Below are 17289 nucleotides of genomic sequence, written 5' to 3' on the forward strand. Positions count from 1 at the left end.
GTGAAGGAATTATATCACACACCATCATTTGCTCAGACACAGTACAGCATCAGTAGAGCATTCAACATTTCACTGAAGAGCAAACGGACTCCACACTGATTATGCATCACTGAGTAACRTGATTTTCAGCAAGCCCGGACTCCCGGGATGTGCCTGAGATGCAGTACTGCTCTGTCTGCTCAAATTAATGGACTGTGTAAGGGGACAAAAGGCTTCCAAAGCTTGGTTACTTTTGAGAYATGGGTCCTTGTTGCCTCATCTTCCACACTGATAGACACATCATTAAATTCAGAAATGGCCAATAWTTAGTCAAAAAAACACTTCTTAATCATGAAAAAGGCTTTTTAGGAAGCTCCATCCCTAATTCCCAGCTTTTGAGTAGTTTCTAGTTCTCTGAGTGCTGTCAGATGCCATTTGCAACAGCTGAGAGATGGTGTGGTCACACTGGAATAACCTGTCTCCCCTGGTCRCTTTCATGAATAGCTGCATCTTCGCTTTGAAAAATGGAAATTGAAATCCTTGCAGCTAGCTGTAATATGATATTGGTGGTATTAGGCAGAAAAACAGAAAGAGTCTTTCTAGGCTTTTCCTGACCTAGATATCTCAGGATTTTGAAGTATAATAAAAGAGTTTTTATTTTAGATACACTAATACAATGTATGMTTAATCACCCAAAATGCTTCAAATTCTGGCCCTGTCCCAAAATCCTTTATGTATATGCTTAGCTTTGAGCAGTCTAGTGGAGGACTTGCTTTAGGTAGGACAGAAGATATGGAAAAAGCAAATGAATAGGGAAGAAAGGCCATGGTTTTGGGGGGAAGATAATTGTAAATACTACATAAACTCTGAAGAAGAAATTGAGATGGCAAGGAAAGGCATGAAAATCAAGATGTTAATGTTTTGGCCATGTGCTACGAGTAAAATATGGGTTCTCAGCAACATGGTGCTTCTGTTTTGAAACTGAGTTTGCAACAAGTGTTTTAGCAATAGCAACGTGCTATTGCACCATCTGGTCACTCCCATCCTAAAGCGAAAAACTGTCCCCATGGTACCTCAAAGTAGCTTYGGGGAACCAGTGACTCATGAACCTTCAGTATAGCAGTGGTCAATGGACTTACTAAGTCTGGCTGTTACTGTCAGTTCCCCAATTCTGTTCCCTGAAGAGGGCTTTTGAGAGACACTATGTACTGAGGCAATAGATATATTTAATTTGTTATGTTTCTTTCCAATATTCCCTATGGGATGTACTCATGGAACTAGTTTGCAGTTACTGGAGGGATAATAGTTTTGGTTCCAGAAGCCTGTTAAACATTGGCGGTAATTTTGTTCATCTGACCATGAAACTCTGAACTGACAACTTTAACAAAGCRACACTTAGAGGAGTGTTGCAATGTTAAGAAACAAGGCTAAATAAAGGCTCCACAGGGGCTTCTGGGCTAACCTTTTGGTTAGTATGTTTAATCTTTGAACAGACTTTCTATATCTGTGAACCTCAGGGAAAAAAAAAAAGAAAAAAGAAAATGTTATTTGATTATGTCTAAAATTGGCCTCTTTATTTGCTTTGTGCATATTTTATCTGGAATTAAATTCATTTTTGTTAGTCTGGCATTCATATCTCAAACTTTTAGGTGCACAAGACAGGTCGGTCTCAAAGGTGTAGACATTTTCTACTTTAAACAGGATGGAAAATAAAATATTCCAAAATCCAAGGCTAGCAGAGATTCTTTTCCCTAGCTGTGCCATTGCTTATTTCTTCTTATTGCTGAAAAACTCAAGTTCATACCACACTGCCCATCTGGTCAAGCTCTAATCTCATTTTCTTTCACAAGCTCTTTGTAATTCTAATCATGACCCATGTGTCACTTTAGCATTGACACACCAGCTCCCTGACATAATTTCTCCACTGGGATGGTAGGACTTTATCTCCTGATGAAGAGCACTCAGAGATCCATGGATGGAAAAAAATGTCACGGAAGAATTTTATTGTTAATCTTTTGACAGCAGCCTGGGAAATATATTAACATGAGCTATAGTGTGTCTACTGCTTGCCAGTCTCTAAAGAGTTTCCTCAAACTTAAAAAAAAAATCTCTTCAGCATCTTATTGAAAAGACTGATTTAATGTGCTGGTTCTTTATATTAAATGCACATTAAACTACATACATTACACTCTGATAATATCAATCTTTGTCCAGCTCTGTCGATGAGCTTTGCCTTGGGGACTCATGTGGTGCCTGCTGCCAGGAAAAAGTTGGCCTCTCATTTACAGAGTAGRCAAGTTTTTAAACCGATAGCTGTGTTCTACTTCTCTGTCTATGTTGTTTGCTTATTTTCCATCACTGAATCTCTTGTGAGATGTTGCTTTAGCACTTACTTCAGGAGCCACTAAAGAAACGATCTAACCCAGTAGAAGCCCAGAACTGAGGCATGAATACTCTCTCCTGGCCCCTTCCACACTGTACTCCATGAGGTCACACTTTGTGTGACCACTGAGGAGTCACACAAAAAGGAGACAGGGGAGAGGAGCAGGAACAGCATTTGCTGTTGTTTTTTTTTTTTTTTAAAAAAAAAAGAGAAAGAAAGAAAGAAAAGGAAGGAAAAAAAAATTCATTCTTCAGGCAAAAACTTAAAGCCTGGCTACAAGGTCTAGGCTGCACTTCTTTGTGAGAACATCTCCTTGGGGCTTCCAGCAAGCTGCAAACTGGTGGGATTTAAGATATTTTGTGACTGGCTAGAACTAGGAGATTTCTTGCTGTCCTGCATCCCATTCTGATGCTTCCTGTACTCTGAACAGTGAGTTTGTGCCTGACTCCTATCTGGATGCCAGACTATATTATATCATGCAGTTTTACAATACATGAAGTGTTTTTGATCCTTCAGGCTTAGATCTGTTTTACCTCATTTTAGGAGTTTAGATGCCTTCACRCTCCCTTTCTAAAGAGAGTAATAAATGCCTGTAGACAGCAAGGAGCACTTGGCAATGGCAATCACCTCTGTGTATATATATTTCTCTATGTTAACTATAGAGGGAGCTTGGAACAGAGGTTCCCTTCTTAAATACCTAATGTTACGCAGAATAAATCTTGTCTGATCCRTTTCATTGTTTTCCTTAAATAAAAACAAAATAGTTTTCAAATGCTCATTTAATTAACCTCAAAATTTTCAGGGAACTTTCAAGTTAAAATATGAAGAAAAATAAAGGTGGAAAAATCACAAAAATTGTAAGGAGAGACTCAAGTACAACGCCTGGAATTTCTCCTTGCTTATTTTTAAACAGCTTAATTTTGACTATATAATGTTCCTGTAATTCAAAATACTTAGTGATGTTTTCCTAAACTGACCTATATCTCCACTTCRTGTTTCCAAAGGTATGAAATCATGAATTTTAAGAAAATGGGGAAGGACTACTTTGACTATATCAACGTTGGCAGCTGGGACAATGGTGAACTGAAAATGGATGATGATGAAATATGGTCAGAGAAAAATAATATCATCAGATCAGTCTGCAGTGAGCCATGTGAAAAAGGCCAGATAAAGGTAAACATTTTCTGCATTTATTTTCATCATGTGCAATATTTATAATCTTGAAATTTGAAACCAGGTTTTTCCTGTTTCTTATACAGAGACTTTCACACCTACATTAAAGTGAACAGCTTCATATATTTCTTACTTGTGTCATGGTCCTCTTGCTATTTTCTTGTGTTCCTACATCTGTGAAGTGCTGCCTCTTTTTAATACTTGCGTTCCAAATAGTTTAGACCAGGGACTGTCTGTGGGGGYGTTGCTTGATATTTTTACAGAACCTGATTCCGTAGAGTCCAGATCCCTCACTGGGACTTGTCAGTACAACTACGGGTAAATCATAAATAATAATTGCTACTAATTCTGTGCTAGTCATAACTGTAAAATTGTAGCTTGGACCTTAAGTTTGTGGTGTCTTCAGAGAACATAGAGGTAATGGATAAGTACTGTTACTTAGAACTTCAAGAAAAGTAAGTAATATTTTTTTATTAGATATGTTTTATTGCTTCCTTTTTTCCTAAGCTTTTTCCTTTCTCCATTTGTATATTGCGGAAAAGAAGGAGGGTATATGCCTCTCTTACATATTAATTGTACTCTGTTATCCTTGAATATCATATGACACTTTACTGCAAAACAGCTAAAATAAATTACTTGGCAATCTTTTATTTAAAGATCCAGGGACTGAGGGGATGGGCATGGACAGCAGAGCTGCTCAGACTAAACTGATACTGCCACGCTGATACGTTTCGCTGGAAGCTATGTCACTTCTCTCCCATGTTCATATGACCATGCTCTAAAATGCAGAGTGAATTTCTCTCTTCAGTCTGAGTCTTCCAGAGTTTTAGGACGTTGTTGCTGTGTTTTATTCACTAATTGGTCTTTGGCAGAGTAGGCAAGTGAGTTTCATCAGACTAAATGCAGATATCTTCAGCGTAGGCATCTGAAGTTATGTTAGATTTCCAAGCTTTCTTTATAGTCARTGGAAATAAATAGACGATTCTAGATCATGACTCATCTCATCCTAAAATGGGCTTTGGAAACAATAAAATAAGTCTTGGCCTAGAGACGCTTTTTCCTCTTCATTGAATATAAAAGGCATCCAGCTGGAATAGTTAGTTCAGATGAGGACATTCCTTCTGCAGACACATAAAGGTAGGTGGGATGAATTACACCCACAGTAACTGGTCATCGGTGTGCTGTCAACCTGTTCCTGTCACAAATCCATATATCTGAGAGTATGGAGATGAGCAAACAGATATTACTTCAAAACTCTGTGGTGTCATTATAATCRATTTTCATAACTCAAATGATGGGAAGTATCTTGTGACCTTTATTAACACAGTCTGTCACTAATACCTTCTGACCACACACTCAAGGATTTTTGCAAGAGGATTCTTCACTAAGAAGCTAAGGCGTCAAACACTTAGACACCYGCTTGAAGTCCAATGTTCAGTGGGCAGATCTCTGAAATATTTTTCCGTCTTTGCGTTGGGTTATTGACTATAAACTCTGCTCCACAGTCCTTTTCCTTCATGGTCTTGACAACCAGGGGGAAAGCTTGACCCTGCTGAAGTCTGCAGTGAGTTTGCTGCAGAATTCTGTGGAACTGAGTTATTGTGAAGGAATTTGGAAAAAAAAAAAAACAACAACAACAACAACGGTATCCTATCACTCAGCAGCATTTGGTATACCCCTCTGAAGGACTTGATAAAATCCAAACATAATCAAACTCTATAYGTTTGAAATAGACATAAAGACATAAAATTATTTAAATAGATAGATGCCCAAAGGATAACACAGGAGACAAAGATGGRGAAATAATTTTTTCTTTTAAAGAGAATTAGAGGTTTTTTTAAAGGTAGATGRATAGATTAAGTGTTTTACTCTTAAAACTTCTACAATAAACAGTTGTTCAATAAATAAAAAGGGAATAAAGGGACAAAGAAGTATATGACTAAGCAATTCAATTAAAAAAAAAAATCTGTCCTGATTCTTAATAATAACAATTTGTTTGATTCCTGGGGGAGGATACAAAATCACAGTTGGCGCAGGATAAGAAAAGATCACTGTAACAGTTCTCTGATGCATCTGTCAAAATCAAAGTATTTTATTGAAGATATTGATTTGGTGAAAGGTTTAACTGAAAAACTGAAAATGAACTGATTTGATAAAAAAAAGTTAAAGTGTTTTGATAATAACATGTTGTTTCTATTTTGTCTTTTCATTTTCTTGAGTATTTTATGCATTGTAAAATGATACATTTTTATAATRCATCAAATTGTTAACAAAATATGTGTCTCAGGTATCAACTTTTCTGGGGACAAATATTCTGCTTTTCAAGTAGCTCTAGTCTCAGCCCTTGCTGAGAAAATCACTTATGCTCTCATTTGCCTTTCTGCCAATCTAGCTATTCAGGTGGGTTTTTTTCCTTTCACACTCTGCAATTTTAAAAAACAAAACCAAAAACTGAAATTTTCAAGTCCTTATATTGCTGATGAAAAATATATAATTTACACTTTTTTTCCTCACTGTTTATACAGAGAGAGCAATACAGTTCTTTTTGATTACACTCTTTGCATTCCATTTATTAAAATTACAATAATGATGTTTGGTTTTGAAKCTACTCTCTAAATTTATAACTGTGAAAAATACATAAGTCATCCAAGTCTGCATGCTATAAATGGGAGCGTTTGTTATAAATTTTTGGAATGTATTGAGCAAAAAGATTAGGAGCACTTTATTTCAAAGGAAAAGTCTTCTCATCACTCTTGATGTATTGACCAGGAGTACAGATGTTTTCAGTGCCCAGATACGATAAATAAAGATTTTGAAAAATCCACATCTGAATTGTGAATGTGTAGTATTTGGCAGTAAATTATAAAATGAGAAATCAGAGCAGATGTTAAAATGGACAATAATAGCATCCTCACTGTTAAACATTAATTAGYAATCCACAAATTTAAATGATTTTGAAAAAGGGGCATTCAGTCTGATGTCTGGAAAAACATCAGTTTTAGCAAATCACTCACAGCTGGATGAGAAATAAGCACAAAAAAATCTTTGAATAATGAACCCTTACAAAAATGACACTGCTGACATGGTTCCATGTGCAAGCTATGAGCTACAGTGGAGTGAATTGTATACCTTGAATATCACCAACTGGCTTCTGTATACACTTTGCCATCTATGATATTTTGAGCTTTGGAAATTGTCTTCTGGGGGCGGGGGGAAGTTTTATTGCAGTTCTGAAGTTCCAACTATACTTCTGCTGGGTTGATGATTTCTTTCTTCTAGTACACTTATGATGTAAAAGCTGAGAACCTGTGTCACATTTTGCATCAGCAAATATATCATGAAAAAAGAGGTTTATTTTACAGAAAAGAAAATGATTGTATTAAAAAGGAAATACTGAAGTTGTATTAGCAACTGCTGCAATATGAATGTTCATTTATACTGCTAAATCAAATGTTGTTTTTTGTCTCAGGTGATCCGCAAAGGAGAAGTCAGTTGTTGTTGGACTTGTACTCCTTGTAAAGAGAATGAATATGTCTCTGATGAATACACATGCAAGGCCTGCCAGCTCGGCTCCTGGCCCAATGATGACCTTACAGGTAAATGAGTTGTGGCTTGGCTTATGTTATCTGTGAAAATATTCATCTGCTGAGTGGAAAACTCAAGTGTCAGGTTCAAATGACTGTTTCAGTTAAACTAAATCTAGACATAAATCTGAAATTTGACCCAAGACTGGTGTTTATCATCTTGCTTCAACCTGATCCAGGAGTCTTTGGCATAATTCAGCTGCTCTCTACAGACCTGAATTGCTAGAGCTGGAAAAAAAAAAAAAAAAAAAAAAAANAAAAAAAAAAAGTCCTTGTTTTGCATTTAACCCTGACCTGACTCCAAACAGGCTTTGTAGATGTTGTCCTAAAAGACAGGAGAATTAAGTCCTGTCAGACAAATAATTAAAGGAGGTCAAATTTTAGATACATTCATTTTTTCTCTTGAACAGGTGCAGAATAGTTGTGGAATATGTGTGTATATGTATATATACATATATATACTTACATACATATGTATGTATTCATTTGAAAGGCTTTGAAATAGTTGTTGTGATAATTCCTGCTAAAAGCATAAGTGGTCCAAACACAGTAAGGTTTGCAATAGCCCTTTGTTCTCCATAGAGTCTGCTAAAATATAGGGTTTACATTCTGCTTGCCAAGGAGTAGATCCCTGTGCTTTTGCAGAATGCTGATTTAGCTACTTCTGAGACAAAAATACTCTAACATTTGGAGTCTTTATGACTAATAAACTAATAAACTTCTTTGTGATGAATAAAAAGAATTCATATATTCAAACACAGAGAGCACACCGCCACTCCAAAATGCTGCTCAGGGATCTGGCTCTCGTTATGCTCCTTGCAGTATCGACAAGGCAAGAAGAGACAGCTTTTTCCCCAAAGAGCTTTCAGCTTTGGTTTATGTTAAATTTCTATTGATGAAGGGAGAAACAGCTAAGCTGACAGAGGCAGAAGGAAAAACAGTTTGTTGGATGAATGTTTGTAAGCAGAAGAGTCAGGCAAGACTTGGCTTATAGACTTTTACATATAAAAGATAAATATAATCCTTCCCTTGTAAGAAAGTTGTACTGTTGTAATATATGGACTAAGAGAGCTAATTACTGACAAAATATCCTTTACCCATTAAACTGGTGAGGAATTTATCAGAAAATGTTGAATGTGAAACTTTTTTCCTAAGAAAAARGTTTATCTTGGAGAATGAGAATAACAAAGATTTGTAAACCAGCTTTCTCTTTTCCGTAGTATCTTTTCAGGCAGGTTCTTCCTTCCTCATCTGCTGTCAGTCCCATAATCTCGGTGCAACAAAACCTGCAGTCTCCTTTGCGTCTCTCCCTTATTGCTGCCCCACCACTGCCCCATCTACCTGAACGGCCTCACCATCAGTTTGAAGGCTTGTGGGAAGGTGTTGCTCTCTGAACATCTCGCTTCTCTCTCACCCTGCTGGAAAATCAGGGTGTTGGCACTTCAAAAGCCCTTGTAGAGAAAATCAATGATTTTCTATCCAGCTCTGATCATTTTAATGGAAAATATCTTTTTAGTCAAGCCAACTGCTTCAAGTAATACACATGCTGCTGCATTTTGCAAATTCTTCCTTTGCATTCAGACATGCATTTTATGCCTTTGTAGGGGCCAAAGCTGGTGTGCACACAAAAACCACCCCAAAACATCAGTGCCAAGCAGCATTCCTTAGAAGACATCACCTTTGTTTCTTAGCCAGACATAAACCTACCAGGCAGTATTTGGAAGTTGAACCTTCCCAAGGCCTCCATTAGCACTGCTGATACGTGCACCTTGGGTATCAGGATACCAGTCCTCGTAGCTTCACGGCTGTGTAGTCTCCATCTAGCTCTCTGTTCACATAATGGCTGAACCTTATCATATTTAGCTTTGTATCAAAACCAGATTTGGAAAAGTCTGTTCCCAGATTATCCATACAATATCTTGAGCTGTATTCTTTTATGGTCATATTTATAGTCTCAAGTTTCGCAGCTTGTAAAGAAAATGCCTCTTAGTCTAGCCCTGTTTACAGTATAAGCTTTAGAAATAAATGTGAATTAAAAGTAAGGAAAGGATTTTGTATTCTGGCAAGGAAATTTGCCTTCAGTTTTACAAAGCATCCACCAGTTTCCTTGAAATATCCCCACATTTGATTTTGCAGCATGCAGCTAGATAAAGCCATGTCTTAGTAAATGTCAACTCCACAAGGCTACACATATAAAAAGCTCATTGGAATATGTCTTCCTCRCAGTATCAGCTTTGGATGAGAGTCCTGACTCTGTGCCTCCCTGTAAATCAGCCGTGCACCTGAAAAGGTTTTCTATGTAGAGCAGCACCTAACTGCTTGCCAGAGATCTGAACTTTGATGCGACTATTTTAAAAAATCCTTTCTTGGCTAACACAGCAAAATTTTGCTCTATCTTTCTTTTGCTCAATGACCAGCACATATTTTGTGCCACAGACTTCATTATGTAAAATGTGGAATGGAGGGATTTTGCTGGCAGAAAGGAAGAGTTTAATTTGTCTTTTTTTTTTTTTTTCCTTTTTTTCCCAGCCATCTGTGGGATATCAGAATTGAGGAGGAAGGAGAGGGAAGGGATGCAGTATGTGTAAGAAAACAAGGTTATTTTCAGAACAGAAAAAGAGCTTTGAGATCTGAAGGAAAAGTATAGAGAGTCTAAAGGTAATGGGAAAGGCAAAGMGGAGCAAGATTTTTTATTGATTAAACCAGTTGCTGGAAAATMTACCACTTCCATCTAGAAGTGAAATTGAGGCTAGAAAGACAATATTGTGTTGTCAGCTGCCAATATTGTATTTCCTTAAGAATTTCAGTTTTGTCTGTTGCACATACCACGTCGCCAGGTACTAGACTTCTCCCTGAACAAAAATCTAGTCATTCTCCTTTTCCCTTTCCCCAGATCTCTCTATACCATCCTGGCTTGCACCCCAAGTCCATTTTTTCCTTCTGATATAGTGTCAAGATGTACCTTCTAACCTCCCTTCCTTCCCCTGTGTGTAGTCTTAGTGATGCCCTTATGTTATAGCAGCAATCAATATGGCTAATATGGCTGAGATGAATTACGTTAGAGATGCGGCAGGAGAAGCTCAGAGTTTTAGGTCCAGAAGTACGTGCCAACCCCTTCACTGTTCCTCGAAGCACTTCATTGCATGACAGTCCCAGTAGAGGGAAGATAAAGAGATGAAGATATATATATATATATATATTATATTAATAGATATATTGAGACACAAAGAGATTTTTTTTCCATGCCTAGTCCAAACTCTGATGCAATTAATTTTTTGGTGGGTGAATAAGAATTGCCTGTTAGTTCTCCAGGAGACCCAAATCATTTTGAGGGCACAGCCTTCTGCATTCAGAAAGAGCAGCTTGGGAAGACCAGGAAGGTTTTGTGCAGCCTCCCAGAGCTTTGGCAGTGGCTGCAGCAACATGTTGGCCCAGTGTWTGTTTAAGGAAGTTTTTGAGGTGGGAAAGAGATGATTATCCTCTTTTTATATGATTTTAYGACAGCACACAATAACAGAAACAAGGTTTTATCTGGTGACTTCAGAGACAGCAAGGAATGTAAATTATATTAATTTCAGTGACACCTGAATTGTCTTCAGGCTATACTGACATTTTTCTCATTCCCTGTGTACTCTAAATATGCTGGCTATTTTATTTTATTAATTGGATTCAGATGAAAATAGGTGAAAATATTCTACAGTTCTTGAAGTTCTCTGTCATTCATGGATAGAGCTAAACATCAGAAATACATATTTTTATTATAGTTAGAAAAAATGCTCTCACTTCATAAGGCAAAATAAACTTAGGATATTGTCATTATGGTCTTGTCTTCCTGTCTGAAAGTGCCAGATAAAAGCTAGAGAATCCAACCAGTCCTCGAACAAAAAGACTAGATATAAAAAAAACTTTTTTTTTTTTTTTTTTTTTTTTTTAAGAAAGGCTTTGACAACACTGATGCTGTATCCCACACAAAACATGCTCTTTTTAGAGCCCAAGCTTGGGCCAGTCTGGACTGAGAAGCAGAAACGAATGTTTCCCACATCTGGAGGGCAGTTGCTCATCCTGTCGCTAAGGTCAGCAGCAGATAGACAGTGCCCAGGAGTCACTTGTCACTTGTGTCTCAGCTTTGGGCATGGTTTGGGACAGCCAGCTGTCAGCAAACCACCAGCCAGGCCGAGAGCACTGGCGATGCCCGGACTCAGGGGCTCCCGGAGGGGCCGATCGTCCCCTCCTGCAAAGTGTGGGTCCGGGCGGCGGCAGAGGYCACCAGCGTCCGAGGCACTGAGCGTGCTGGATCCTACCTACCTGAGCGGCAACATCATCCATTTCTAYACCTGCAATTTTTTCAAACTGCAACTCTTTGCTGCCATCAAACTGCTTTCTTGGAACATCACTTGTACTAAAGTTAAAGCCATCAGTAATTTCAGTAATTGCCTGACAGTTGTGACCATGAGGCAGAACAGAATCCAGCCTGTGCTGACATTGATTTTGCTACTGAAACATTATTAAAATCTTGCTTTTAACCATAATTTGTGTCACTGTAATTCAGGCAGAGGGTAAAAGGACACAGTTTTTATGTGATTGCTTTCATTATTATAAATATACATCAGCAGTGATAATGTCAGATTTTCACACTGATTTTTTGTGCCCTGCCTTTTCTCTTTTTTTCTTATTTTTTTATTCCAAATCAAATTTAATCATTTCTGTAAGCCACTCTCACATCAGCCCCTTGAGGAAAAACAGATGAGGATGAGTGGTAATATTGTAACTGAGATCTCTGACTGTCATTATCTTCCCTTGTTGCTTGGTTTCTGGGCTTTTCTTCCCTCCGTTGTTTGTTCCAGGTAAGATGTTGCCTTCAGCCTCTAGTCTGCTTATATCCCAGGTCTCCAGCTCTAGCCATGCAGCGCTTTAAGCTCAAGTGGGCTGGTCCAAGGATGCTGAGTTCACCAAGGAGCCCTTGGAGGCTCTTGGGCTGGATGGAGACTTGTCAAGAAAGCCAGCAGGATTCACCTGGGMTTGTGCCTTAGCTTAGGATAAGTTTACTGAACACAACATATTTTGAATAAAACATTTACAATTCATGGAGCCAGCATTTTTTGGTGAAACTAAAATCAAAGCATCAAAGATAACATAAAGATAGACTCATTTGCTACAATTCATCAGTTGCTCCATTCACTCTGAGCAGCTTCTTCATTTGTGTAATCAAGGAAAAAATTCCCATGTGGTCACAGAGTAGCTTAAATGTATTATTCTAAGATTCCTGTCCTTGCCCTTTACTACAAGCACAACTACTACAGATGTCCCAGCTGTCACAGTTTAGGATGTTATTGATCCCAAATCCTGCTCTGTAGTGGTGGCAAAAAACCATGTGCCCACTCCTCAGCTGCCTCCATTGACTGTGCAAATCTGCCTTTGCTAGCAATTTTGGTAAATGTGCCAGCCTGGGAGCTGGAGTAACCCAGAAAGCAGCACATGGTCACTTCTACATGCCCTGRTAGTGTGGGAGTTATGAAAGCTCCTGACAGAACTGGGCAGAAAACTGGTGATAATAATAATTCAAATTACTATAGGTAAAATCATCACAAATTAATACTTGCTTCAGATGGTACATATGTCATGAGATGTCTGTGGGGCTGATGTTCTTAGAAAGCACTTAGGAGAGGAAAGATTAATTATCCTTTCTGCCTTGTCTGTTTGGGCAAGAATTTTGGATTTTATCCAAAATTTTCTCATGTTAAGAAAACTGCCAGCTGCAGCGGGATTTCAGTTCTGATTCCTACCTTCCTGCATCTCCTCTCTCTGTATGTGAAAACCCAAATGACTAATTAAGATTTCCCTTATCCCAGTTGTTGGAATTATGGATAGGAAAATATTCAGAATCATTAATATAAAATATCAAAGAGCATGACATCAATATACTTTGAATAATGCATGCTAAAACCTGTGTGAAGATTCTCATTCAAAGCTTAGATGTTGCTAGATTAGAGTGGTTTTAGCCTTGGCATTTGGACTTCTGCTGTCTTTGAAAAAGTCTATGAAAAGTTAACAAGAAACCTATGTCTTTCATCAGGATATTTAATACACATGTCCAGGATCCTATACACATGTCCAGGATCCTATACCTYAYTGGAAAATATTAGGTCTTTTGAAAMAATCATAATTTTCAAYCAGTTTTAGCCTTCATGTGCAGATTCAGTGAGCTTTAGCTCACGACATCCATTTAGTAGATGTCACTGAAGTCCCTTCACTTTCCTGAGGACGTCCTGCTCACAGGCCTTTGCCTGTCATGTTTACCTTTGGAACTGGTTTAATTACCTGTTTTATTACCTAGCATGAACAGGATTTTCAGTGCTAAGCTAATACCATTTTATGGATGCTGAAGGCATGCCTGGTAAGGTCTCTTAGGTGTCAAGGCTATAATAACAAATTAAAAAAAATGGTGTGATCAAATCCCCAGAAAACAGGGACTAATAATACAGTGCTCTGTATCTGTGAACTATTCCACCAGATGACCAAATTTTAAAGCAATATGAAAGGTGGGAWAAAGTTCACAGAGAGAGCACAGAGTGAATTTGTACAGGGTACTAATGGAGTTATGGCAGTGGTCAAGCCTTCAAGTTCTCCGCTTTCCTCATCTATGGCATAATTTACTCAAGTCATGGAGTGGTCAAATATATTTTCAAAACACAAGAATTTTTTTTCCTCCCACAGAAAATCCTTATAAAACCTCGCCTGTAATTTATTACTTYTTTTTTTAATAGAGTAAGTACACAATGTATTCAGCTAATGTAATCTAGCTAATGTTAGAGACTCCCATTGGACTCCATTTCTCTAGCATGTTAAAAATGACTGATTTTTATATCTGATTGTCTTGCTATTCACATGTTATTTTTTTAGCACCCTGTTCCCATTTGCTGTGTTTCTGGCCTCAGGAMCACAGAGGAAGTTTTGTCAATTTTACTAGGCCTCCAGCCCTAGAACCAGTGCACTCTTAAGCGCAGAGTAGAACAACTCTACACTTGCTCCAAATTGGACTGGCTCCTAACAGCCTTTCCACAAGCCAAAAATTGCCTCAGCACACTGCAGGGACCAAAAGGCACAGCTCCTGGCTCTGTTCCACTGGCAGTTTCTGAGCTAGCCAGGAGAGAAGACCTTCCAGGTGCTTGGAGATATTGATGAAGTGTAAGAGGYGGGTTGTGGGACAGGATCTTGTCCAAATGACTATTGAGCATAGTCATATTTAGGGGATAGGAATGAGGTTGTGTGTTACATATTTTTTAACATTTGCATTGGTCTAATCTTAGGTATCTGCCTAACTAAACGACTCATGGTGCTATTTCTGCATATTTCTTTTACTTGATCTAATTGTTCCTTTCTGAAAAGTGCCATTGTCAGAAACCATCAGTTGCAAAGCTGTTATACAAAAACCTCACCAATCATTGCTTTATGAAGAATATCCAGTACTTAAATCTTAACTGAGGAATAAATCATTACACAGTYTAGCATTTTCCTTGTAAAGTATACCTAATTATGGAGAAAAAAAAAATAGGCCAGATTTTCAATTCTTTTCTCAGGAATGTTATTAAGAGAATGTGAAAGAGTAATAAAGCAAGAAAGGCATGAAATAGTCTGATATTGATGATAAATGCTTGGCTATGATTCACTTCTGTTGCAATGTTAGGAACCATGTAAAAGTCAGCCTTTCTATCACTGTACACATGTAGAGGCCAGGTGACAGATAAAGACTCTTTTTCTTCAAATTTCCTATTCAGGACTCTATAACAGTATTATAGATGAGTAATAAATTGTTTCCAAAATACATTAATTGAATTTTGGTAAAACTGGAAATGGGTTTGGAGGTCACTTAGTCATAAAACTTCTTAGTGCAGAACCCATATGGGGCACAAWCTGCACACACCAGAGCATATGAACTAGACCTAGACAAAGGGACAGAGTGCCTCCTCAGCAAGTTTGCKGATGATCCCAAGCTGGGAGGAGTGGCTGATACACCTGAGGGCTGTGCTGCCATTCAGAGAGACCTGGACAGGCTGGAGAGCTGGGCGGAGAGGAACCGCAYGAGGTTCAACAAGGGCAAGTGCAGRGTCCTGCACCCAGGGAGGAATAACCCTAGGCACYAGTACARGCTGAGGGCTGACCTTGTGGAGAGCAGCTCTACAGAGAAGAGCTGGAGGATGACAAGCTGACCATGAGCCAGCAATGTGCCCTTGTGKCCAAGAAGGCCAATGGTCTCCTTGGGTGCATTGGGAAGAGTGTTGCCAGCAGGTSGAGRRAGGTGATCYTGCCCCTCTCCTCAGCCCTGGGGAGGCCTCATCTCAAGTCCTGTGTCCAGTTCTGGGMTCCCCASKRCAAGRSASACATGSAGCTACTGGAGAGAGTCCAGCRTAGGGCTATGAGGATGATCAGAGGGCTGGAGCACCTGCCCYATGAGGAACRGCTGCGAGAGCTGGGCCTGTTCAGCCTGGGSAAGAGAAGMCTGAGGGGGGATCTTATCAATGTGTACAAGTACCTGAAGGGAGGGTGTCARGGGGACRGGGACAAACTCTTCAGTTGTCCCATGTGACAGGACAAGAGGCAATGGGCAGAAAYTGAAGCACAGGAAGTTCCRCCTGACCGTGMGGGGGAATKTCTTCCCTGTGAGAGTGACAGAGCCCTGGACYAGGTTGCCTAGAGAGGTTGTGGAGTCTCCTTCTCTGGAGATCTTCAAGGCCCRCCTGGATGCAACCTCGTCTAACATGTTCTAGGTGACCCTTCTTGAGCAGGGASGTTGGACTAGATGATCTCCAGAGGTCCCTTCCAACCTTACTGATTCTGTGGTATGCTTGTTGGGTTTGATGTGCTTTTCCACCACTCTTACCAGAGTAATATATTGGATTTAATATTGTTATTGCTGTGTTATAATAGTTCTGATGAAGTCAGAATGAAATCCCATGTCTCCCTCACTCTGAATAAGTAAAGTCTTTAAAATCAACAGGAGTCAAATGGGTATCTTCAATTAATGCTAATAAGAGTGTTTCATAGCAATCTAAATGTCTTTGTTACATTAAGACATGGCAATAACTTTATTATCTCAACAGAAAGGTTTTTGCACAAAAGCAGTTAAAATTGGAACGGTAAATTAACCTGCACTTAGTAACCRAGAACAAAATTCTGTTACACTAGAGTGACTGTAAGTTCATATCCTTTAACTACACTAATATGAAAGATTAGATGACTCTAATCCTTTTAGCACTTCTGCAAGACTGCAGAACAATCTGCCCAGTATCTTTGCTACACAATCTATTGATTATACTGGCATTTTGATAATATTCTTTGCAGAATACAAACTATTATAGAATAGTGTAGAATATATATATATATATAATTTATTTATTTATTTATTTTAGGAAGAGAGAGGATTTAGGACTAATATTATTTCCATGGAATAAATGTAACCATTAAGAATGTCAGTGATATTAACAGCCTTGGGGGAGGGGGGGAGTAAGATCCACTGAAATTAAAGGAAAAAGTAAAGCATACACCTTGTATATAGGAATTCCCAAATTGTAGCCCTAATGTCTATTCCTRGTCATTAGGTCACTGAGATTCCAGATTCCATAATTAATTTGAATTACCTGRCTTTCAGATGCCCTTCAGACAGTGCTTTGTCCTGATTACCCTCACTGCTGAAAACAGAAATGTGCCTGGCACCCTATTCCCATGGGGTGAAGTCACTTGCCACCTCTCACCAAGGGTCAAGCTGATCTGTTGAGGCCAAAAATCTAGACCTAGGCAAACAGCAGCAACATGATTCTGAGAGTGTTCCTTTATATGGTCATTTAGATTTTGAAAACAAAGGTAGCAGAGCTAAATAAAAGTACAAGGGAAGGAAAAGCCTGCACTCCCTTCTYCTTGTCACCTCCTTTCAGCAGGTCCTGCCCTGACTGGCAGGGACGTGTCTCCTTCTGSTAAGAGGTTGCGTGCCAGAGTGGCAATGTCTTCCCCCTCTTCCTCCTTTAGGCTTCCAGCAGTACCCAGGCTTTACAATGCACACAGGAAGGAAGGATGGAGGAAGGATGCCAGYAACAAGTTTTCTGCCAACATTTACTCATGTCTGTTGCTTTATCTTTCTATGACACATGTACAAAAAAAGTCCTTACTTAAACCAAT

The 17289-nt window shown here is 38.8% G+C and overlaps 1 protein-coding gene across 3 annotated transcripts in view; it reads left to right on the forward strand.

Moving 5' to 3' along the window:
* Positions 1-17289, forward strand: part of GRM5 (glutamate metabotropic receptor 5) — a 263845-nt gene that overhangs the window by 219253 nt on the left and 27303 nt on the right. For all 3 annotated transcript variants that reach the window (XM_085304375.1, XM_085304376.1, XM_085304377.1), the window contains exons 5-6: positions 3367-3535; positions 7005-7131. In XM_085304375.1, coding sequence (XP_085160501.1) covers positions 3367-3535; positions 7005-7131 — 296 coding nt within the window. The remainder of the gene's footprint in view (positions 1-3366; positions 3536-7004; positions 7132-17289) is intronic.

The sequence above is a fragment of the Rhea americana genome, unplaced genomic scaffold (genome assembly GCF_003343005.1).
Source record: "Rhea americana isolate MKP2758 unplaced genomic scaffold, rheAme1 scaffold_208, whole genome shotgun sequence".
Lineage (NCBI taxonomy): Eukaryota > Metazoa > Chordata > Aves > Rheiformes > Rheidae > Rhea > Rhea americana.